General features: G+C 40.3%; 2 protein-coding genes across 4 annotated transcripts in view; both read left to right on the top strand.

Annotated features, from left to right (window-relative positions):
* Positions 1-25,307, top strand: part of TRAPPC9 (trafficking protein particle complex subunit 9) — a 540,656-nt gene that overhangs the window by 8,924 nt on the left and 506,425 nt on the right. For 2 of the 3 annotated variants that reach the window (XM_069854711.1, XM_069854712.1), the window contains exons 3-8: positions 5,202-5,347; positions 7,094-7,222; positions 13,531-13,557; positions 14,876-14,997; positions 18,392-18,517; positions 23,123-23,339. In XM_069854711.1, coding sequence (XP_069710812.1) covers positions 5,202-5,347; positions 7,094-7,222; positions 13,531-13,557; positions 14,876-14,997; positions 18,392-18,517; positions 23,123-23,339 — 767 coding nt within the window. The remainder of the gene's footprint in view (positions 1-5,201; positions 5,348-7,093; positions 7,223-13,530; positions 13,558-14,875; positions 14,998-18,391; positions 18,518-23,122; positions 23,340-25,307) is intronic. The other variant, XM_069854713.1, reaches the window with a different exon arrangement.
* The window catches only part of AGO2 (argonaute RISC catalytic component 2), a 124,183-nt gene that overhangs the window by 97,020 nt on the left and 1,856 nt on the right, over positions 1-25,307 (top strand). The window lies entirely within an intron of this gene.

Genomic DNA, 25,307 nt, shown 5'->3' with positions numbered 1-25,307 from the left:
TCTTGTTTGTAATTTAGCCCCTTTTGAAATTTGGAGGACCCAGAAATTCTTTCAAAGCTATTGCTGGATGGTTTGTGGTGACAATAAATTCTATCTTGAAATATGGTATTGTTGCTCTTAATTTTCCATAAAATTAACATGAGATCCTTGAAAAGAGTTGCGGATGAAGTGGTAAAGCATGTGTCCTCTACATGGTGGAATAAGGTGGAAACAGAAATGGGGTAGAGCAGTGTATTCCTGGAACGGGTTTAGTGTCCTCCAGTTTGAAGTAGGAGTAGTGATCTCTGATGGTAATGATCGGGGTTATTGTTCTGAGGAGAACATGAAGAGCATATAAGGTACCAAATTAACACAACTAACTTCAGAGAATAAGATTTTAACTTTGTAGTCAACTGTATGCGTACATGACTTGAGGAGAGGACCTTCTGAAGAGGAGTTTGGATGGCTGACTCTATGGGGTATTCCACATATGGTCCTGCATTACGTGTCATTGCCTTCCTTGAGGATATTTCTGATGGTGTCACACTCTGGAAGGTGTGTCTTTGGGTTAGATTTGTGTGTGTCTTTGAGACTTAATGTCTTAAATGGTCTTCTAGAGGAGAAATAAATAGAAACAGCTTTTAGCAGCAGAGTACTACAAGGAGCTGACCTAGAAAAAGCTTGTTGTCTGTCCTGGTTCAGCCCCACTGGCTTCATCAGCAGCCATACACGAGCAGTCATGATCCCAATTCAACCATACCCACCCCGAGGGAAAGGGAAACGAGGGAAGGAATCTTGTGGGTTGGACGCTAAAACAACTTTAATGAAACAATAATAATAGTGATGATGATGATGAAAATACCAGTAATAAGGAAATAATAAAATATATTCAAATATACAAGATCAAGCTGCCCTCAGTGATTATGTCACTGCTGATGCTGTAGAGCAGGCATAGGGAAGAGGTCTTGGGCTGGACTCAGTAGCAGGTGGGAGCTGGACTTAGGAACTGGATTCAGGTATGCACAGAGCCGGGATCAGGGCAAAGATGAGTTCCATATTAGATGCTGACCATCAAAGAAGAGGGCTTGACCCTCATGATTCCGCAGTTTTATGCTAAGTATGATGTATATGGGATGGAATGCTCTGTTGGTCAGTTTGGCGTCACCTGTCCTGTCCACTCCTCCCTGCAGGTGCAACCCTTTTTCTCCCCTTTCACTTATGGCATTCTGTCAACTCAAGGACGGCCTTCATCTCCGTAGGGATAGATGTAAGCAATGGACTTTCTGCATACCAGTGCCCCATTACTTTGGAGAAAATCATAAATTTGAAGTGTTATTGCTTCTAGAGACGGACACTGTCTGAAAGTACATGCAGTTAACTTCCAGAAAGTGAAGTTACTTAGGCGAGACTTAGCTGAAAAGTTACAACATTGATTCTGCTTTAGCTCAAACCAGAACATTTTATCCTAGAGGAAGTAGTAATTAATTTACATGGACTCCGTTTCATCAGATAGATTAGGATTAAGCTGTTGACATGAAAAATAATGAAAGTATTTTAATAAAAAATAAATTAGAAGGTATCTATGAGCTTCTCACTTTCAACTTTGTGGCTGCATTCTTCAGGTTAAGCTGTGAAGCAAAAGTAGGCATTAAAGTGAATAATCTTAATTTTATGCTGAGCTACCTCTGTATGTGTGAATTTTTTTCAATTGAATTTGCACCCCAGTGTGCATTGGAGAACTCATCAATCACATAGACATGCTTTTAACAACCTGATGTTGTAGATAGGGGATTATTTTTCAAAACAAGCTTCCCAAGCATGAAGTAAATTAAGTTTTGCTTTGAAGAGGGGTTTTAATTTCAATGAAATCTTTGTCTTTTGTCTTTTTGGATAAACTTGCAGTAGTTGGGGAAGGTGGGCAAAAAGCCTGCATTCATTGTACTTAATTGTGAGCGCTAAACTAAGACACAATTTATGCCTTTGTATGGTGCAAATTTGCTCTGTAATTAGTGAGAAAATGTTTTCCAGGAGGATGTAAAGACTTGCAGGGATTGTAGGAGATAGATCCTGTCTTGGCACCACATTTGAGAGCCTAAAAGTAGGTGGAATTAATTCAGTCTTTAAATAATTAGTAGTAAATGTCTTCATCACCAAGAATATTTTATCTATTTGTTTATAAAGAGGGAGAGTTTCTAAGAGAGTTTTGTATGAACAATGTTTATTGATGTCTAAGTGAATAAATGCACTCCAACTTTGCGTATATTGACGTATACATAAATCTTCAGCAAATTTATGTGTTGGTGAGACAGTGTGATTGAAACAGCTCGTGTGTTAGGTTTTGATTTAGGAGTCTGCACCATCCCTTTTCATTTGTTGCACGATTGTATTTATGAATGTAATCATATGCAATCTGGAAAATCTGGAAAAACATTTTAAAACAGTAGTTTTGAGAGAATAAGTAATGTAATTTGTCCATAAACCTACAGAATACTTGAAAATGTAAAGAGAGGAAATTTAAAGTGTTAGCATCCTTGAAAGGTATTATAGCTGTGTAAAGAAGTGATGGTTCTCCAGTTCCCCTATTTATTCTGTATAAAATGCGTTAAAAGCAACATAACACACATAATCTTAATTTCATTCTGGAATGCAGAGGTAAACCTCACTTGAATCAGTATTGTAGAAATGAGTATAACTTGTTTACAAAGTTACAAAGTAGCTTTTTGACTGAGGTGTTTCTCTCTAACCCAGAACTCAGATTGAAATCTTGGTAGGTTGTGATGCCCTTCCATAGTTCTTGCAGAGTAGTTTTAGTTTTCACTTTGAATTTTCTTGCATTGTTTCCTTAAAAAGATCAGTAAGGTACATGCTTATTAAAAAAAATAAAATTGCAATTTCTTGACATATCTGGAAGATAAAGAGCAACAGGTGCCTTGTATTTAGCTTAATTTAATGTCATCACCTTCCAATCAATTGTGAATGTGATATGATAGATCAGAAAAGTGGGAACATTCATGTAGGGGTCATCTGTAACATTTTAGACAGCAAGGGGCATGGAAGGTACCATGAAGATTATCCAATCCAGCCACCCTGGAGGGAGCAGGGACATCTTCAACCAGATCAGGTTGCTCAGAGCCTCATCCAACCTGATCTTGAATATTTTCAGGGATGGGGCATCTACCACCCCTCTGGGGATCCTGTGCCACCATTTCATCGCCTCAGTGTAAAAAATGTCTAGTCTAAACCTCTCCTCTTTTACTTTAAAACCATTACCCCTTGTCCGATTGCTACAGGCCCTGCTAAAAGTTTTTTCTGCATCTTTCTTGTAAGCCCCCTTTAAGTATTGAAAGGAAGTCTTCTTGTCTCCTTTTATAATTTCCAGATTTTCTTGTAAACAATGACACTGATTCTGATTGCTTTTCTATTTAATTTTTATAACAACATCGTGTGTGCTCCATATCCCTATAAATTGGTCCCTTTCTCTTCATCTCCTTGATGAAGGGTTCCTTCTTTGAGCCAGCTACAAGGAATAAAACATTATTTGTTGGCCGAATGCAGTGATTCTCCTTCAGACTATCTCTTTGGTGAAAAGAAAAACCAACCCAAACAAAAAAATCTCAAAAGCAAACAAACCAGTAACATGTAATTGTTTTTATTATTAGTGTTTCTCTAGCCTTTCTGCCTGAAAATCCAAAGGGAATAAATTAATATGCTTATTCCTACCCTTACACTTTCTATCTTCTGTCCCCCTTTTACTTTTCTCCCCACATTGCAGACTTTATGAAGACAGATATGATATGAGAGATTATTGTGTCACGCTTTAATACCTCTCTAGGCTCCTCTCATGTTTTTTGCTGGAAAAACATCTACCACCTTGCACCCCGTTTCATTCTGTAATCATGGTATTTCCTCTTATATTGAAGTCTCACTCTAGGGTAAAGGAGTTCAGCATCTGGAGAATAAATGTTATCCTGGGATTTTTGTTAGTGTTTTTTTTTTGAGTTGTTAGGTTCAAATATGTGAGGTAATTTTATAGATATTTTGTTGGACTTAGTTTAGTTGGAAAAGTATCCCTGCATCTCCTAAAAGCTAAAAACATCGAGCTATGACAGTCGGTCCAAGATGGTTGTTGGTATTTTGGGAAACTCCTATTAACCAAATTCCTTGGAAATACTTGGCACGTACGATAATGAATGACACCTACAGCACTTCTTTTCATCAACATGAGATGCTCTGAAAGTGATGCTGTTTTACTTTGCATCTGGCACATTTCTTTAACTGTAACTAGACAAAAATAGATAGTGAGGTTAGCGCATTTATTGCATGATTTTTTTCCTCAGCTGCCATTTCAGTGTCACTGAAGTGTCCGTCCAGTATTTTCAATACGACTTCATTGGCCTTGGCCAACGATGACATAAATACTAACGGTAGTCTTGGATACAGCAATCATAACATTGTGGAGTTTAAGATTCTGCTGAGCACAGTGAAGACAAGTAGCAGAACAAAGACTCTGGGTTTTAGAAGAGCCAGCTTCTATATGCTCATACCCCAGACGCGAGGGTTTCCATGGATGTTCCATGGCAAAGGAGCTTGTGAGTGCTAGGAGTTATTCAAAACAGCCTCCTGAAAGCTCAAGAATAGCTCGTCCTCTGCCAAGAGAAAGGAAGAAGGCAGGACAAGAGACCACCCGGGCTTAGCAGTGAGCTTTTGTGTGTACTTAAAAGCAAAATGGAGGCATACCAGCTATGGAAAGGCAGCCATACACCTACTGAGGGCTACTGGAACCTTGCTTTGAAGGTTCTCAAGGTGCAATTAGACAAGGTGGTAGATAATCTCCTCTAGGCTTCCTTTTCCATTAAAGGTTGAACCAGATGACCTTTCAAAGACCCTTCCAACCTGACCTGTTTTATGATACTATTTTCTTTCATTTGTGACAAGGCTGTGGTTCTGAAGAGCAACCTTATAACTTGGTGTGACTCTGTGTGTAAATGCTTTGTAGCCAAAATATGCGATGCATTGCTTATTTTCCCAGTATATAGTCAAACTGTAGTTTTTTTACTTTTGCACATTATGCTGGTTAGAATCCCTACTGGATTTTTGCTCAGAGAGAGAGTGACTTAGTGTTTATGTACTATTGAGGAGGAAATAAAATTGACTTTAGGTGTTTATTACCTCAAACAAGCATTTCCTGTAAGTAACTGTAAGTTGTACTGTTTGTTTTGCAGACACTATAAGAAGCGTTGTCAAGGCCGGATGCGGAAACATGTTGGTGACCTGTGTTTGCAAGCTGGCATGTTACAAGATTCCTTGGTGCATTATCACATGGCGGTGGAACTTCTGCGGTCAGTGAATGACTTTCTGTGGCTTGGAGGTAGGATTTGGTGGTGACAGTGAATCAAATAATTAGTTGCTAAAATCAAGTAACTCAAACTATCTTCTATAACTTTCCTTCTGTGTTATGAAAAATAGGAATGATTTTCGTGATCCAAATCTGGATATCAGATGTGACTAAGAATTAAGTTGAAATCAAAATTAGCTAATGAGACATGAGAAAGAAATGTGCTAAAGAGAACCTGCAATGTAAACTGGGTGATGGTAGTAAAGACTGTACTTAAAAAAATCAGACAGAAGTTTTTTTCAATGATGCCGTGGAAAATGTCTGTGTTTTTTAATGGATTGTACAGATGTTTTAAAAACCTTTCCTCTGGTTATCTACTATGGACTGTTAGCAAAAGATTTTTGCCCTTGCATCTACCAAAGCCCACAAATGTTTACTTTCCACTGGCTTAACTTCCTTCCTTTCACATTAGCTCCTAGGATTAACTTTTTTCCCCTGACTTTTCCTTCCTCCTTTCCTTTCCTGTTTTTCATTCCTACTTTTTTTTTTCTATTTATTATTTATTTATTATCCCTCATGTGCTTGGAAATGGCTTCCAGAAGGATTTCCCTCGCCAGGCAGCTCAAGTTGACCTGCCTTAGGGCCCTGGTACCTCCTTCTTGAAGAAGGGTGTGATGTTTCCTTTTGTCCAGTCGTTAGAAACCTTCCCCAATTGCCATGACCTGTTGAAGGCTTCACATTGTCCATGGATGTATCTTAGCAGGTTTTGTGTATTTGTGTCCAATTGGATTAAGTGCTTTGTACATCTGTGTTCCTCTGCTGTGACTCCTGCAGACTTGGCTAGTAGTCTTAGGGAACTAGGAAGCCTGAGAGTATACCTTACCAGTGAAAACGGAGATAAAAAGGACATGGAGTATCTTGGGCTTTACCATGACCTTTGTCACTAGGTCTCCAATTTGAGGCATAGAATCATAGAATGGTTTGGGTTGGAAGGGACCTTAAAGATTATCCAGTTCCAACCCCCCTGCCATGGGCAGGGACACCTACTACTGGTTGCTTAAGACTCCATCCAGTCTGGGCTTGAACACTTCCAGCGATCCACAACTTCCCTGGGCAGCCTGTTCCAGTACCTCCCCAAACACTTATTGTGAAGAATTTTCTTCCTTGTCAAATATAAATCTTCCACCTTCCAATTTAATGCCATTCCCCTTCATCCTATCACTACATGCCCTTGGAAAAAGTCCCTCACCAGATTTCTTGTACACCCCGTTCAGTTCAGCTGCTGGAAGGCTGCTATAAGGTCTCCATGGAGTCTTCTCTTCTCCAGACCAAGCAAACCCAACTCTCTCAACCTGTCCTTATAGCAGAGGTGCTTCAGCCCTCTGATCATCTTCATGGTCCTCCACTGGACCTGTTCCAGCAGTTCCATATGCTTCTTATGTTGAGGATTCCAGAACGGGACACAGGACTCCAAGTGGGGTCTCAAAGAGAGTGGCATAGAGAGGGAGAATTTCCTCCCTTGTCCTGCTGGCCACACTTCTTTTGATGCAGTGCAGGATACAGTTGGCCTCCTGGGCTGCAAGTGCACATTGCTGACCCGTGTCAGGCTTCTCATCAATGAGTAACCTCAAGTCCTTCCCTGCAGGGCTGCTCTCAGTCACGTCATCCCCCAACTTGTATTGGTGCTGCTTTCTTTGTGTTTGTGTAGACTTTGCTACATGGTATTTTGCTTCTTGTGAGTATCTCTACTAATCCATTGGCTCTTTCTTTGCCCTGCAGCTGCCCTTGAGGGGTTATGCTCAGCGTCAGTCATCTATCATTATCCCGGTGGTACTGGAGGTAAAGTTGGATCTCGCAGGGCACAAGGAGGTTCTCTTTCTGCTGAGGCAGGCAACAGGCACAGACCAGGTAAGGGTGAGATTTCGTTTCTATTCTGTTTGCCACCACTAAACACCTGAACATTTCCTCCCTGCTTCCTAACTCTACACAATTATATCAGTGTGGGGTAAACAGGGGGACAGCTGTGTTTTCTAGGTGAATGACTTTTTTACTGCTTTGGTATTAATATCGACAGATATTAACTTGCAGAATTTGCAGAGTTGCAAAGCTTTTGATCTCTTTATCTGATTATTAATAGTGCCTATGCTAGTTTGAATTTTGCTGGAGGAGATGCAGACAGTTTTCAAAATGCACATGCCGTGTGACAGAGCTGCACATATGAAGAATAAGTTAGGTACCTTTATTCAGAGGTATTTTGCTATTCTAAAGTCAACATTTAGTGAACAGATTTGGTTAACTAAATACCAGTACACCAACATAATGTTTAAGATTTAATATATTTTTTCTAAATTCTGAGACTACACAACTAATACGACAATTATATTAACATTGGTGTTACAAACATTCTTTGACAAATGGCTTGGTCTAACTATTTTAGAATTACTTGGCTGGAAAAGACCTTTGAGATCATTGAGTCCAACTGTGCCTGTCCACTAGTGCACCATATCCCTGAGCACCTCATCTACCTGCCTTTTAAATACCTCCAGTGACTCAACCACCTCCCTGGGCAGCCTTTTCCAGTGCTTGATAACCCTTTCAGTGAAGCAATTCTTCCTGATATCTAATCAGAACCACCCCTGGTGCAACTTGAGGCCATTTCCTTTCATCCTGTTGTCTGTCACTTGGGAGAAGAGATCAACACCCACCTTGCTGCAATCTCCTTTCAGATAGTTGTAGGCAGTGGTAAGGTCTCCCCTCAGCCTCCTTTTCTCCAGGCTAAAGAACCTCAGTTCCCTCAGCCGCTTCTTGTAAGGAATTATTAGGAGAGTAACAGAAAAAAATAGAAAATATCATCAAGTCTGTCATTCACCTGCATCTGGAATATTGCGTGCCATTTCAGTTTCCTAACTCAAAAGCAGGTTCCTGTTCCCTATTCCTCATTTTTCTACTGGAAGGAGGTTGCAGGTGGGCAACAAAGACGGTCTTGGTATGGTTTCTGTACAAAGAATAACTAAATAGCCTAGAGCTCTAAAGTTCTGCAAAACAGGTAGCTGAGAAAAAATATGAAAGCGCTGTATAGTATAGTGAACATTGTGGAAGGTGGTGGGTAGGGATCAGAGGTTCAGTGCTTCTTCTGACAGAAGAACTAGAGGGCATCAAATACAGCTAACAAATGGAAAAGGAAATGAAAGGAATTATTCTTTATCCAGTTTACAGGCATGATGTGAAACTCCTTGTGAAGAGTTACTGGATCTGGTAGCATGATAGAGGTGAGGCTGATGCAATTCCATGTCCCCAGATCCAGTCAGTTGTGAGGCTGAGCACGTGTTTCCGATGGGTGTAGGCACATGCACATCCAGTGTGAATAAACACAGCCACATGGAACAACACAAGTGGGAAACACAGAACTCATACAAACATAGGCAGCACTGACAGCTTGATCCTGCTTCCCTCTCTGGCTGGTCAGGATGAAAGCCTGTTAGTAGTATGGATCCATCTAGCAGCTGGCTTGAATACTTGGTCTATCCAGTAGCTGGCTGCTGGATTGCCAGGTCTCACCAGTTTCTGTCACCTGGAGTTCCAGGCCTCCAAGACCCAGAGTCCCATTCCAGTTGTTCATGCTTAGAACTACACATATACAGTCCCATTGTCCCTCAAATTTCCCATGCTTATTCCCTAAACTGCCTTGATCTGTCCTTTTCCCTGTGTTCAGTTCATCCCGTACACATCCCATAAGAAATCTTGCACAATCCCACAATATTCTTTCCCTGCATCCTATAATGAGTCCCACATCCCTATAGATGTTAACCCCCCAGTCTGTCTGTGAGGTGATGTGGAGAGCTTCTCATGTTAACTTGATGGTTTTCACTCCCAGACAGTTTTGTTTGCTCTGATGAGGTTACTGGGGTTCACCTGGCTGTCACTGTTCTTCTGTGCTGCTTCATGTTGGTGAAGATGAGCCTTTAATCATATAACCTAATAGTAGCTAAATGATGTTAAGGCTCCTGAAAGTTTCTGTGCCGCGGGCAATGACACAAAAATATATCGCTCATTGGAAGCAAGACAGGCCTGTGGTCTGACCCAGCACTGCTCTTTCTATGTGTGTGTTCTCTGGTCGACAGCGGCTGAACATGAGCCAGCAGTGTGCCCAGGTGGCCAAGAAGGCCAACAGCATCCTGGCTTGGATCAGAAGCAGTGTGGCCAGCAGGAGCAGGGAAGTGATCGTGCCTCTATATATGTATATTCAGTGCTGGTGAGGCTGCAGGTTGAATCCTGTGTTCAGTTTTGGGTCCCTCGGTACAGGGAAGAGATTGAGCTGCTGGAGAGTGTCCAGAGAAGAGCAACAAGGCTGGTGAAGGGGCTGGGGAAGAAGTGTTATGAGGAGTGGATGAAGGACCTGGGATTGTTTAGCCTGGAGAAGAGAAGGCTGAGGGGTGACCTTCCTGCTCTCTACAACTACCTGAAAGGAGATTGTAGTGAGGTGGATGTTGGTCTCTTCAACCAAGTAACAAATGACAGGACAAGAGAAAATGGCCTCAAATTGTGCCAGGGGAGGTTTAAGTAGGATATTAGGGAAAACTTCTTTACTGAAAGAGTGAAGAAGTACTGGAACAGCCTGCCCATGGAAATTGATCATATCAGCATTCCTGGAGGTGTTCAAAAAATGTGTAGATGTGGCGCTTTGGGACGTGGTTTAGTAGGCACGGTGGTGTTGGACTGATGGTTGGACTGGATGATCTGAGAGGTCTTTTCCAGCCTTGACTTTCCTATGATTTTGTGATTCTATGATTGCACTTAGGTTCTTACATGGCACTGTAATAAACAGAAGCTGCCTTTAAGTAGTCTTGTGTGCAATGTGATCAAAATGAATTTCTTCATTTAAAAAAACCCCAACCATCCATCCTTAATCATCTGTAAGTCACAATCACAGAAAGGTCATTGGACACTGGAACAGGCTGCCCAGGGAGGTGGTTGAGTCACCATCCCTGGAATTATTTAAAAGACGAATGGATGAGATGCTCAGGGGCATGGTTTAGTGGTTGATAGGAATGGTTGGACTCGATAATCCTGGAGGTCTTTTCCAACCTAGTGATTCTGTGTGATCTAGTAAATGCTTGCTTTGTATTGCCTTTATTATAAGCTGAGTATGTTGACACACTCAGTCATAGCAAAATAATTGTGGTAGTAAAGTGACCTTATTTCACAAGAGAATACAATTTTTTTGTAATAAAAGTCACTAAAATCTGTGCATTCAGTCCCATTACCTATGAATGCCTTTTATGTTGGCTGTTACAGTTTAATTTCACACAGATATTAACTTCTGTGCACTTTTCAACAAGTATTTAAGAGTAGACACTGCAATTTGTTTGTAATGGATAGTCCTTGTTGCTAACAAAGGTAACAAAAAAGTTACAGCTATCAGAATAATTGAATTGAATTTATTTTGTGTATATTATTGCTGCTTCTTTATATAAGTTGCCTTCTAATTCAAAGCCCTGTTTGAAAACTTGTTGGTGTGGTCATATTTTAAAAAAAATTTGTTCCTACGATTTTTCAAAAGAGTTTTGTGGGAATTAAAAATGATTACAGGTTTTTTGCTGTCATTTCCAGATGAAGGGGTCTGTACACCCCCTTTTAAGTGCAGGAGGGCTGCTCTAAGGTTTCCCTGGAGCCTTCTCTTCTCCAGGCTGAACAACCCCAACTCTCTCAGTCTGTCCTTGTATGGGAGTTCCCCCAGCTCTCTGGTCATCTTTGTGGCCTCCTCTGGACTCGCTCTAACAGTTTCATGTCCAAATGCTACCCCGTGGTCCGTTAGATATTGTTACCTAAGTCCAGTTATGATCTCCTAACGTTTTGAGGTCTGAACTGCTGAACTCTGTCCACAAATAGCTGCTTTTTCCTACAGTATTTTCTGAGTTCCCTTTCGATACCTTTTTTGACTCTTCAGTGTCTTTTATTCAAAATCTTTTCAAACTGCACCTTTGTTTATAGTCTCCTTTGCTATAAGTAATTTTGTGAGAACAGTATGCAATCTGGGAATAAATTCCAGTGTATCTTTCTGTAGGATAATGCCAGAAACAAAAGAGGTTTCCAAATCCTGTGCAAACCAAGAAATGTCATACTTGGAACTGCCATTCCATTCATGCCTACTTTTGAGGCTCTGATAGTTACCTTTATTGCTTCCTGATGTGCCTGGAATTGCACCTCTTCTTGTGCCTGTACTTCAGCCTTGACAGGACAGGGTTTCTTGGTGCTGCCTTTGTGCCCAGACCCAGTCAAGAGAAATACTTTCTCTTGAATCTCCTGTGACTTCCACCATTTGGCATTTTTAGGCTATAGCACATGGCCTGGCTGCTCAAAAACTCTTGTGATTTCTGCTTTATTTGAAAACACTCCTGGAGAGAGAAGCATTAATATCATCTCTTCTTGTACATTATAGAGCATGAGCTTAAGAAAGCACTGTTAAAGGTTTTTTTTGGGTGATATTGTTTTCCTAGTAAGCAGAACTGAAATCTGTTTCACACCTCTCGGTAACCCCCAGAACACTGTCTGTTTTTGGTTATTTTTTTTTTTGTGTTGGTGTATCCATCAACTTCTTTTGAAACTGTTGATAGGAAGAGTTCATTCAGAAGACCATTTGTTAATCCCTCTTTGTCAGGGAGTGCAATAATAGGATGAAGGGTAATGGTTTTAAGCTGAAAGATGGGAGATTTAGTTTAGGAATTAGGAAGAAATTCTTCACTGTGAAGGTGGTGAGGCACTGGCAGAGGCTGCCCGGAGAAGTTGTGGATGCCTCACCCCTGGAGCTGTTCAAGGCCAGATTGGATGAAGCTTTGAGCAACCTGATCCAATGGAAGATGGGGTTGGATCTTGATGATCTTTGAGGTCCCTTCTGACCCAAACTGTTCTATGGTTCTGTGATAACACTGTGTTCAAAGTACTTGCCTGAGGGGTGGAGAGGTGGAGGCTTCCCTGATCCAAAGACAGGTTTATTCCGTGACCACTGCCATGAGCCCCTGGACTGTACTGTCTTGCAAGTCATGAAATGGGAGCTTTGATGTTTTAAAGAAGAGTGACTTCTCATACTCCCGAAACCTATTGTTTGTAGGGAGAGAGCTTTAGACTGTGTTGCCTTGAAAGGCTGGATTCATTTTTGCGGCTTTCAGTGTAAAAGCGGATTTTGCTCAAGGCCAGGCTGGATGAGGCTTTGAGCAACCTGATCAAGTGAGAAGTGTCCCTGCCCATGGCAGGGGTTTGGAACTGGATGATCTTCAAGATCCTTTCTGACCCAAACCATTCTCTGATATGGTTTTATGACTTTGGATTGCTTGATTGCTGTCGGCCAGGATCCTGGCCATGGTCTGTTGGCTGCGTGATTTTGTGTTGAATAAGCTGAGTTTGAATTACTTTGTTTAGCTTACTAGCTGTTTTGGGTTTCTCAATTGTGTTTCTTCTTGTTTCTCTTGTCACTGGACCACCTTCTTTCTCCAAGAAGAATGTAGGACACCTGATTGAAGCATTAGTATATCTTTCTGATCTTGCTCTACAGCTCTGCTTCACTAGTCTGGAGTCTGAGCAAACCAACTGATGGGAGGTCCTGTCTTGCTCATAAAGCAATTGGTTTTGACTGCTTAATCCTTAATTTTAACAATTTTATTGCCATGTTTAGTCAAAGGTTAGGGCAACAGGGCGTTGTATTTCTGAAAATCCAACTTTGCAGTACTCTTGGCATCTGTTTTACGTGAAAAGTCTGGTTTGTTGGGTTGGCATGACTTAATTATTCAGGAAATTTGATAGAGTGAAACTAATGGCAAATGAAAGGGGTACATTTATTCTGTTATTCTAGAGTATGGTGTAGCACTCCCACAAGAAGATTTAAGCACTGTAGGACCTGATACTAAAATATAGTGAGTGGATTGCAATGGAAAGTTGCCAGCTAAAACAAGAATAAAGAAAAAGGAGAAAAAGGATATAAACTACACACTTAAAATTCTACAGTTCTTCTTGATGTATCCTAGAATTCATTGCAATTTGGAGATTTGTACATTTGTTTCTTAACAGAATGAGATTTAACATATGGTGACTACTTGAATTACAACTGGTAGTCCTTCGAAACAGCAATGATGATCCTAACAAATCTTACACTTTTGTTCAAGCTTATTTTGTTGACTGTATTTGAGGCTGAAAAAAAAAATCATTTTTGTTCCTCCTTTTAGGGGCACAAGAAGTTCTCATTGATCCAGGTACATTATTTTCATGCATGTTTCCAAAGTATTTTCTTTTTATTACTTGCATTTGTTTTGCATTTGTATAGATCGTTACTTGCTCAAACTAGTACTGATGCTTCAGTTTTTGGCTATAAAACTTGAGGAAGCAAAGAAACTGAAGGGTAACTGGCACAAAATAAATTATGTAGTTCCATGATTCTGTCCCTGTAAATTCTAATCAAGATTGTTTCTTCTCATGGGTGGTGAGGAGTTTTAAAATTTCCTTTTAACTGACCAACCTGGATGGTCACGAATAGTCTTGTAGCATCAGGATATTCGTTCAGTCATCACTGACAAAGATTTTATGCTTAGCTTCCATAAAAACCCTAGGGGTTTAAGGTTGACAAACATATAATAAAGTTGGTTTAACATTTGAGCATGTAAAATAATGTATTTCTGAATAGATAAAGGCTGTAGAAACTATGTTTCACAGTAGTTTTTAACTGTCTGTTGGGCAATAGGTCCAGCTCAGAAACACAAAGATTTCTTTGCCACCTTAGCAGAGAAACCTCTACTTAAAGTACCATATAAATTTAGGCATATAATCCTACAGATTAAGTAACACTTTAAAAGATGGAAAGCCTCACCAAACCTTTGATGTGTGCTTTCACTTTTATTATGTTAACTGCAATAAAATTTATTTCTAGAAATAAAATTTTCATGTTCTTTGTAATACCCTGGATTTCCTCTTCTGTTTCAGATTCTTGTCCCTTATGTATGCAAAGACTCTTTCTGTCTCTCACCTTCTTTCTTAAAAAAGAAAACCAATTTCTTACTGTTTTGTGTGAGTCTCAGGTGATTTTTTTTTTTAATACGACAGGCTCAGGTTTGGTGGCCTTTGTTACAAAGCAACACTTGATTTTCTGTAATTAGACATAGAGAAGTATTTATTTAAAATGATTGGAGAAGAAGGTCACTTCTAATAATTAGTTTATAAAAATTTGCACTTTTTTTAGGTGCGTTTTATAAATTCAGTTTTTAAGTAGAACAAGATTCAAAGATTAAAATTCCATATTCAATTATGGCCATAATCTAATTTCAGTAGTATAATATTTTATTCATACTCTAAATATTCAGATAAATTTAAAAGATTATGAATATAATTGTTTTTTACTATTTGAAAGATTATCTCCTTTTTGCTGGTTCACAGTTGAATCCATTTTTCATTTTCACTCTTGAAAATGGCATAGTAAAACAGAACTGGTGTTTTCTAGGTAGGGCATGATTTCTTTCAGGCAGGGCAAATACTGTTTGCATGGGTCATATGCTCATTTCTTACCCTGTTTTGTCCTAGGTGCACTGACCTCAAATGGCATAAATGCAGATACCAGTACTGAGATAGGACGTGCCAAGAATTGCCTCAGCCCTGAAGACATCATAGATAAATATAAGGAAGCCATTTCTTACTATGGAAAGGTAATCTTACTTGTTTTTAAGAAATGTCACTGAAATTCTTGTGAATAACGAATTACCCTGGTCTTGGTTTCGGAGTGTTTTCACGTGCAATAAAGTTTGTAAAACATATGCTAATGGAAGAAATAAGAGTAATTTTTACTGCTGAACTATGTACTTGGTTTAGAGCCTGGGAATCTCAGAACTTTGGTTTAAGACAACACTTAAAAGAGCAATGTACTAAGTAAACTATGTTCTGTGCTTGCTGGTACCTAGAGGTTTTGGATTAATTGTCTTGTGTCTTTAAAGCACTCTAAGCAGAAGTGTTAGATATTTAGAAGTTTGTTAACTGTTACGTATGTTTGTGGACCTTAATACATACATCGTACACCACAGAGGCTGAATAGAATACATCACAGTCACATCACTATCACCGTCACATCACAATCACAGTTGCGGTTGAAGTTATGTCACAGTCGCAGTCACAGCCGCAGTCGCAGTCACAATCATGTCACAGTTGCAGTCACAACTGCAGTCACAATGGCACAGTCACAATTGCAGTCATGTCACAGTCGCAGTCTCAATTGGTCACAGTCGCAGTCGCAATCGCAGTCACATCACAGTCAACGTTACAGTTGCAGTCACGTCGCAGTCACAATCACAATCGCAGTCACAATTGCAGTCGCAATCAGAGTCACGTCATGATCACAATCACAGTCACATCCAACCATTCCTATCAAACACTAAACCATGCCCCTTAGCACCTTGTCCACCCGTGCCTTAAACACCTCCAGGGAAGGTGAATCAACCACCTCCCCAGGCAGCCTGTTCCAGTGCCCAATGACCCTTTCTGTGAAGAATTTTTTCCTAATGTCCAGCCTAAATCTCCCCTGGCGGAGCTTGAGGCCATTCCCTCTTGTCCTGTCCCCTGTCACTTGGCAGAAGAGGCCAGCTCCCTCCTCTCTACAACCTCCTTTTAGGTAGTTGTAGAGAGCAATGAGGTCTCCCCTCAGCCTCCTCTTCTCCAGGCTAAACAACCCCAGCTCTCTCAGCCGCTCCTCGTAAGACCTGCAGTGTGTTATTCAGGACCCGTGGCCTTGGCATTGTCAGCACTGTGCTTTATGCGCTGTATAAGCTGAATGCTTATTCACTGTGCCTGCTAGGATGATCTCTGAGGAATCCCAGAGTTTGTGAAGAGGTTGCTGGTGGTGGTTATGATTTTAGAGGATTGTTCAGGGAGTCTGATATTTAGAGCATGCAGACATGTTGGTGTCATGGAACATATGTAAAGGACAAATATTAGTAAATGAGGATTTTGAAAAATTAAACGGTTTTCAGCTCTTCTGGAACATTTTCTTAGATTTTTATGCAAATGCTCAGAATATAAGACAATAAGGTAGCTCACTGCATTCATATTATGGAGAGAAGAAATGATTTCTTCTGACAATAAGTCATTCAGTATTGACATCAACATTAAAGATGAGTTAATTTATCATAGAATGGTTTAGGTTGGAAGGAACCTTAAAGATCATCCAGCTCCAACCTGCCATGGGCAGGGACACCTTCTGTTGGATCAGTTTGCTCAAAGCCTCATCCAACCTAGCCTTGAACACCTCCAGGGATGGGGCACCTCTGGACAACCTGTGCCAGTGCCTCACCACCCTCACAGTAAAAAATGTCTTCCTAATATCTAATCTAAATCTCCCCTCTTTCATCTTAAAACAATTTCCCCTCATCCTGTCCCTCCACTACCTAATAAAAAGCCCCTCCCCAGCTTTCCAGTAGACTCCCTTTAAATACTAATTAATGATCAGAAGCAATGCAATATGATTGTTTTGGGAATAGGTTCAAATAAATCTGAATCTGTAGATATAACAATAATTCTCAGATTCTTTTTGTTACCTTAAGGATAAGTTGCTTATCTAGAAAGATTTTCTCTTTAGAAGTGTAACGTTATTGGACTTCGTTGAACTCGAAGCAGGACATTTGTCTTTTGATTATAATAATATGTATTGCTTTCTCAGCAGGTAATAACTGTGCTTCACTGCAGCTTCACTTGCAAATAACACAGAGCTTTGCCTTGGAAATGATGTGTAACTCTTCAAGACAAGCATAGTTACCTTCTACTTGTAGGTCTTTAACAGACCGAGTAACTCCTGGCTCTAATGCTGAGGAAGCAGCACTTTCTACATGTTTTTTATGCTATCACTGGGCTTAAGAAACTATTGTAACAACCTCTTAGCTGGATTCAATATCCAGTGATTTTGTTTTGCTGATGTAAATGCAGAGGAGTGGAATATCTAAGTGCTTTAGTGGAGTAACTCTTGTGTTTCCTTCTAAGCTTTATTTCCCCCATTAGATTTCACAGAATCACAGAATCACTAGGTTGGAAAAGACCCACTGGATCATCGAGTCCAACATTCCTATCAATCACTAAACCATTTCAAACATAGAATCATAGAATCCCTTGGTTAGAAAAGACAAAGGTCATTGAGTCCAGCTGTACCTGTCCACTTCCAAACCACATCCCTGAGCACCCGATTCACCTGTCTTTTAAATACTTCCAGGGATGGTGACTCCACTACCTCTCTGGGCAGCCTGTGCCAGAACCTGATGATAAGTACTTGGAACAGATTTTAACTTCACCAAGAGACAGGCTGACTCAAATATCCAATATCCATATTATTTGAGGAAATAACAAGGTCGGATTGCTTTTCTAGAAAATTGCCTGTCTGTTGTCTGAGCTGGAACGGATCAGTGCGCATCTATGTCGCCTCCTACCTTTCTTCAGCAAGCTGAATAATGTAACTGAAACTGTCATTTGCAGAAAATGTTTTGTAAATAGATATAAGAAAACTCAGAATGGTTTGTAATTCACTTCTTCTCAGTGATACTGTTTCAGTTAAAGAGAAATCTGATGCATTAAAACAAAAGGTCTGTTGCTACAGCTTCTTGTGCTAGATAACATATTTTGTAAGAAGTAGAAAAAGCAAAATTAATTCTTTCTTTATCATGATAGAACAGTATTGTGGAGAATTACTGTAAAACTGAGCTTTTTGCTTACATGCCTATTGTGGTGTCTTTGTTGCAGGCACACCACCCACCCTATATAGGAGGTTATCCAAAATGATATTCCCAAATTTTCTCTTCCTCTGAACTCTCAGACTGAAGCTGTGCTGTGTCTCTAAAATAAGAGAAGTGAATGGAGAGGCTGAAAATGCTTGCTTTGTATAATAACATTTTAGGTGACATCTTAATTTTCACTTGGGCATATGTTGATAATTTAACAGTATAGTCACTAGCGTGAAGGAATCACTGGGTTTAGAAGATGTGACAGATGATTTACATTAGCAGAAATACTTATCAAGTCTAACAGGTATGCTACTTCAATATTATTTTAATTTTCCTTCTCTTTAAGTACAAGAATGCTGGTGTGATTGAACTGGAAGCCTGTGTGAAGGCAGTGAGAGTCCTTGCAATCCAGAAAAGGAGCATGGAAGCCTCCGAGTTTCTTCAGAATGCAGTTTATATCAACCTTCGTCAGGTTAGTGCAAAAGTCCTGTTACAGAATCATAGAATGGTTTGGGTTGGAAGGGACCTTAAAGATCATCTAGTGCCAACCCTCCTGCCATGGGCAGAGACACCTTCCATTGCATTAAGTTGCTCAAAGCCTCATCTGATCTGGCCTGGAGCACCTCAAGGGCTGGGCCATCCTTGACTTCTCTGGGCAGCCCTAGCCAGTGCCTCATCACTCACAATGCAGAATTTCTTTTGCAAGCAGTGGCGTTGGGACCTGCTGCTGTGCTGTGAGCCATTGTTTACTTTTCCTGATTTCAATTGAGGATGGCATTCATCAAGCTTGTGACTGCACATCTACTGTTTTGTCATTTTTTTGGGTGGAAGTGTTTCTAGAAAGCTTTGTTATGAGAAACAGGAGTAATGGTCTTCCCAGCTTTGGGAAATGTATTGTCCGTAAAGAGGCGTGTGGCTAGGGATTATATTTACAGCTCTTCAAGAGTTACTGTGTATAGCATGGATGCAGATAACAGTTTTAGTTCAGGCTAACTCAAAGGAGAAGCCACCCCTGTGATAGGTTTGAGAAACAAACTGTGGGATGGTGTTTTTCTCTTGCAGTAGAGTAGAATCACAGAAGGGTTTGGGTTGGAAGGGACCGTGAAGGCCATCCAGTCCAACCCCTCTGCAGGCATCTTCAACCAGATCAGGTTATTCTGAGCCCCATCCAACCTGACCCTGAATGTTTCCAGGGATGAGGCCTTCGCTGCCCTGGGCAACCTGTGCCAGTGTTTCACCACCCTCCCTGTAAATAATTTCTTCGTTATATCCAGTTTAAATCTGCCCTCGCTCTGTTTAAGACCATTACTTCAGCCCTTGATATAATAGTCTGTCCCTTTTCTATAAGCCCATATAGAACATCAGCACAACCGCTATTTGACAGGAGAAAAACCACAGGATAAAGTGTGTGCCTTTGATAAACAGGAAAACTATTTTTTTTCCATGTATCCAATCTCTTACCCAGTTTAGTAATGTGATGTAATAGGTATTTTCTGATTATAGGAGAGCTGTAGACTTATCTTTCCATCCAATTATGAGGAAGAAATTGTAACATTTAGTTACAAAGAAAGTGAGTTTACAGAATTTGAATATAGTAAGGAATAATTAAAAACAAATAAAAAGCTGCTGTCTTGAACGCTGATCTTGCAACAAGCCTATGAAAAAACTGCCTCAGTTGCTTGGATAGCACTTGAACTACAGCCCTTTCAGGAGCAATTTCTAACTTGGTTTCTTACAATAGTTAAATGAAAATGACCCAAATGGAAAAGGTGCTGTTTTGCAGCCACTTTATAGGCCTTATGCTTTTATAACTTTGTAAAGTTAGGAGAGATGTTTGTGAGTGCTACACTAATGGCCTGCGGATTGCTTGCTGTGGTCTTCCTGGAGTTAAGCGCTTGGAGTGTCTGCAGGGTTGATTCTTTTCCTTTTAAATCCCTGGGTGGTAACACAAATACTTGTGCTGAGGGAAAATGGAGTTTTACTGTCTGTGGTGATGAAAAAACAATTTCCTGCAACTGCAGAAAGTATTTGAGTAACTTTGTGGGCAATCATTAAGCAACAAGGTAGGGAACAGTGTTAGAAACTTAATCACATATGATAGAAACAAAACTTTCTGAGAATCTATTGCCTCTTTCATAGTTGTTCCAATTATTAGTGAGTGATCATAGAGTGTTTTAAATTAGAAGGGACCAGTCCAACCCCCCAGCAATAAGCAAGGACATCTTCAACCAGATCAGGTTGCTCAGAGCCCCAACCAACCTGACCTTGAATGTTTCCAGGGATGGGGCATCCACCATCTCTCTGGGGAACCTGTGCCAGTGTTTCACCATCCTCAGTATAAAAAATTTCTTTCTGATATCTAGTCTAAACTTCTTCTCTTTTAGTTTAAGACCATTACCCCTTGTTGTATTGCCACAGGCCCTGCTAAAAAGTTTTTCCCCATCTTTCTTGTAAGCCCTCTTTAAGTATTGAAAGGCTGCAATAAGGTCTCCTTGGAGTCTTCTCCAAGCTGAACAACTCCAACTCTCTCAGCCTCTCTCGTAGGGTAGGTGTTCCAGGCCTTTGATCATTTTGGTGGCCTCCTCTGGACTCGCTTCAACAGGCGAGTTTCTTTCCTTTGTTGAGGGCTCCAGAGCTGGACGCAATACTCCAGGTGAGGTCTCACAAGAGCAGAGTAGAGGGGCTGAATCACCTCCCTTGCCCTGCTGGCCACGCTTCTTTTCATGCAGCCCAGGAGACAGTTGGCCTTCTGGGCTGCAAGCTTGCATTGCTGACTCATGTCCAGCTTCTCATCCACCAGGACTCCTAGGTCCTTCTCAGCAGGGCTGCTCTCTATATCTTTACCTCCCAGCCTCCATTGATACTGAGGGATGCCCTGACCAAGGTGCAGGACCTTGCACTTGGCCTTGTTGCACTTCATGAGGCTTTCACAAGCCTACTTCTTCAGTTGTCAAGGTCCCACTGGACGGCATCCTGTTCCCTTAGGGGTGTCAACCTTGCCACTCAGCTTAGTGTTATCCGCAAACTTGCTGAGGGTGCACTTGATCCCATCGTCATGTCTACCTAAATACCTTCTCATCTTAAAAAATGAGTTTGCATAGGGGTGTGAACATCAACAGTTTTATGTATTTGAGGAATAGCTTTTGATAGTTTCTTTTTAAGCTTTTCCAACTTTAGTACTTGATCACATGCTCATGCCCTTTTCAAGTCTGATGCTGTATTTTATTGTGCTCCCTTTTGGAAAATGACATAAATGGAAAAAAAAAGAGAAGAAAATAAAGACGGAGCCACTTTTTTTCTGCTGGAGTAGGTAACCCTAACCTGATGCCTCATGTTCTCTGAATTTTGGGGATTCTGATAAACTATTTTTAATTTGTTCTATGTTTTCTTTTTGTGCCTTGTGTTTTTTTGAGCGGCATTGATTCATTAAAATCTTCAGGCTTGGTGCAACTGCCTTTTTACAATTCTTGGTAGAGATCTGTCTTGGTCTATTATATGAATAGGCAGTATTTTTGCATTGGGCATCACCAGTTCTGAGGTAAACAGTGACTTCAGCTTCAGAAGTTGTCTGAAACTTTCTAAAATTATTTGCATGTCAGTATCTCTTCATATCCTGAAGTACAAAGATTTGAATAAGGTCATGGTGCCTTCTGAAAACTCCAGGCTTCTGTGAGGTCTCTCATATCCCTGTGTCCAAAATTAGGAGCAACTTTTTAGAATGGAACTTTTTGGCAATTATATTAGGATTTAAGTGACTGAAAGACGTTTTGAAGCGTCATTTGTAAGACCTAACTATTTCTGTAGAAGTTAGCCGGCATGGCTCTCATCTTTTGACTTTCCAAGGCTTTCAGTATCTGAAGTTAAATATTCAGATTCAATGGATTGATACTTTCAGATTTGAAGGATGAGTAGCAGAAACGCTGTTTCTGTCCTTTAGTGCTATTTTCATATGAAGTTTGTCATTTCAAACGCCTTTGCAAAATGTGTTAGCAGCTTTAAAGCCTTTTAAACTACTTTATGTTGCTTTTGATTGTGCATGCTGGTTATTGTGCAGTAGGTGTCAGCATTGGTTCACTTGCAGAACTCAGCAGTTCTTGTTCCTAGGATATGGACTTGTTCCTGGGGTGTAGACTTGAAGTAGCTGGTAGCTTCCAGAGCTTCTGAGGCAGTTTCTTCTTGGCTGTTTGATTTCAATACAGGATTGTCATTCCAAGCAGAAAGGGAAGAATGATTCCTTGGGACTTGTGCCACTGTATTAATAAATTTAAGAGGCACACGTTGGTAGTTATTCATCCAGTTAGTTTTAACTTTGGGCCTGGTGGGGCTTAACCTTTCACTCAATTCTTTCTCACTAGTTGTGTGTATCCATAGCATCGCAGAAATAGAATGTTGTGGTTTACAAGATCAGAGACATGTAAAAGTTGAGACAGTAGTTTCTTTGCTTTCATAGTCTGAGATTTCAAGATTAAGAATTAGATTTAAACTTAAATGGATGAAAATGTTTAACTTGGTAAATCAGTAGATTTTGGATGAGGTATATTTTTGCGTTATTATACACATGAATATCATATTTAATATCTTCCATAACGTGGAGATGTTAATGCATGTTTTGACTGTTTACTTGTAACTACAGACAAATAAAGTTGCTAATGAATTCTATCTTTGCTGCTTTTGTTAGCTTGAAGCAAGCTTAAGTTTCCGTTAGGAAGAAATTAGTTATTGTGAGGGTGGTGAGGCATTGGCATAGGTTGCCCAGAGAGGACATGGATGGCCATCCCTGGAAGTGTTCAAGGCCAGGTTGGACGAGGCTCTGAGCAACCTGATCTAGTGGGAGGTGTCCCTGCCCATGGCAGGGGGTTTGGAACTGGATGATTTTTAAGGTCTTTCTAACCCAAACCATTCTATGCTTCTGTGATTTCTGGCAGTAGAAGCTGTCATGACTGGCTTTATGCAAAAATCTGTAGTGTTGGAAAGATGTCTACTATGTTTTTCCCTGTTGTTATTTGTCTTTAAAATTCAGATACATGCTTTAAAATGTTGACTAAAATCAATCCTCTCTTTTCCCTTCACATTTCAGCTTTCAGAAGAAGAAAAAATCCAGCGTTACAGCATTCTTTCTGAGCTGTACGAACGCATTGGTTTTCACCGAAAATCTGCTTTTTTCAAACGTATAGCAGCCATGCAGTGCGCTGCACCCAGCATCCCAGAACCGGGGTGGAGGGCCTGCTACAAATTGCTTTTGGAAACTCTCCCTGGCTATAGCTTATCATTGGATCCTAAAGATTTCAGCCAAGGTAAGGGGCTCTGGGAAAGCACAGATTAGCATAGTAGGTTGCTCAGCTGGCTTTCTGTAATGAATTTCCTTGTGTGGTTTCTAGTTAAACTAAAATAATTTAGCCTTCTGAAGCTAATTACGACAAATGCAGCAGTTCTTTAACACTTTGACTTCACTCTTTCGTAGTGTTGTCTTCAGTAATTTAAAATTTCTGTCAGCCATTACTGAGGTGTTCAGTAACTGCTAAAATCACATCAGTTCTTTAAAAAAACCCTAAGCGTGCTCGTATCACATGTATAGTGGGTTGTTGACATGCCTGCCTCATCAACAGAAATCACAAATGCGGCCAGGAGAGCCAGGGAAAAAACATGTAGTGGCTGGTCGGTTCAGTATCTCCTGATTCTCCATTGATTGCACCGACTAGGGAGCGATTGACAATAACAGAGCTAAGTGAGCTAGCACATGCAGAAAGAACTGAACTCACCAACAACTTCAAGCCGGAATCCCGACAATAGACGGTCAATGTACTCTCACAAAAGGGAGAAGAATCCTCCAGCTGCCATTCATTCCTAGTTAATCTGTTTCAGAGATTCCTGGCTGGTGAAGGCCACCTCCTTTCCACCAATCCATGCTCAGCCCGTTGCTCCCTGCTCCTCTCCTGCAGCTACAACATTTAGCGAATGGTCCCCAAAAATGCTGCTGCACAGAAATAACGCAAGTTATTTGACTACATAGAAAGATTTACTCAAAAAGAGCTCCCAAGCAGCTTGCTTTCTGTTCCTAGCAAAGAGAATTGGGGTTGTTCAGACTAGAGAAGCCTGCGGGGAGAACTTATAGCAACCTCCCAGTACTTAAAGGGGGCCTATAGGAAAGCTGTGGAGGGGCTCTTTATCAGGGATTGCAGGGATAGGATGAGGCGGAATGATTTTAAGCTGAAAGACGAGAGGTTTAGATTAGACATTAGGAGGAAATTTTTTGCCGTGAGGGTGGTGAAGCACCACTGTGGTTGCCCAGAGATGTTGTCTGCCCCATCCCTGGAGGTGTTTAAGGTCAGGTTGGATGAGGCTTTGAGTAACGTGTTTTAGTGGGAGGTGTCACTGCCCATTGCAGGAAAGTTGGAATTAGGTGATTTTTTAAGGTCCCTTCCAACCCAAAGCATTCTATGGTTCTACTTTGTTAGATTTGAAATGGCTGTTTTAGAGATATATGGAAAGATTCCTGTACTTGATAAGAACGGCATTCACAAAGGAAAAATAATGAGATTCTCGTGTGTGAAATAAAAACTTTTGAAAAGTTTTCCAAATGCTGAAGGGGAATATTAGAAGGAAGGCTGCTTAAAAATTTATGAAGCATTGCACATCTTGTAATATCTGTTATTTATAAATTATTGCTCGTTTGGTACTAAAAGCAGGTTAAATTTCATGAAGAGTATGGCATGTTATATGTGGGAAAGAAAGGTTGCATTAATATGATCTATTCATTGTTACCATCGATACTCTGCAAAGATGAAATAATTTATAGTCTGAAACTTAGTTTATAAAGACTGGAAATCAGGAAATGTGCCTCATGTTCTGTAGTTTTATTGCTTTATACTGACTTTTAACAGTCAGGAAAGAATGGAGAAAAAATACCTTTTGCTTGTTCTGGAAAGAGAGTTAAGAGCTACTTGATCTGGCTAAAAATGAACTTTCTGTATGCAATCTCTTGTTCAGAGTATTTTAAAAATTGAAAACTGAAGTTTTTGTGCATTGTTTTGTTTTTACTTTGAGAAGTGTAACTTTGTTTTCTGAATTCTAATGTAAATTGTTTAGTTGATAGACAAGCATATAACAGCTTCCACATTTAAGTGTTCAAGTAAACTCAAAGATCCTCATTTTTCTTTTGTTTTGAGTACAAGATTTTGTAATTCTTTGTTGCATTGGATGATTTTTATGGGTGAAATTAAATAATTGTTTAGTATATAAAGAGAACCAAAACCAGTTCTTTT

The sequence above is a fragment of the Phaenicophaeus curvirostris genome, chromosome 3 (genome assembly GCF_032191515.1).
Source record: "Phaenicophaeus curvirostris isolate KB17595 chromosome 3, BPBGC_Pcur_1.0, whole genome shotgun sequence".
NCBI lineage: Eukaryota > Metazoa > Chordata > Aves > Cuculiformes > Cuculidae > Phaenicophaeus > Phaenicophaeus curvirostris.
The sequence above is the reverse complement of the archived record's forward strand: the minus strand, read 5'-3'. Positions and strand labels throughout refer to the sequence as shown.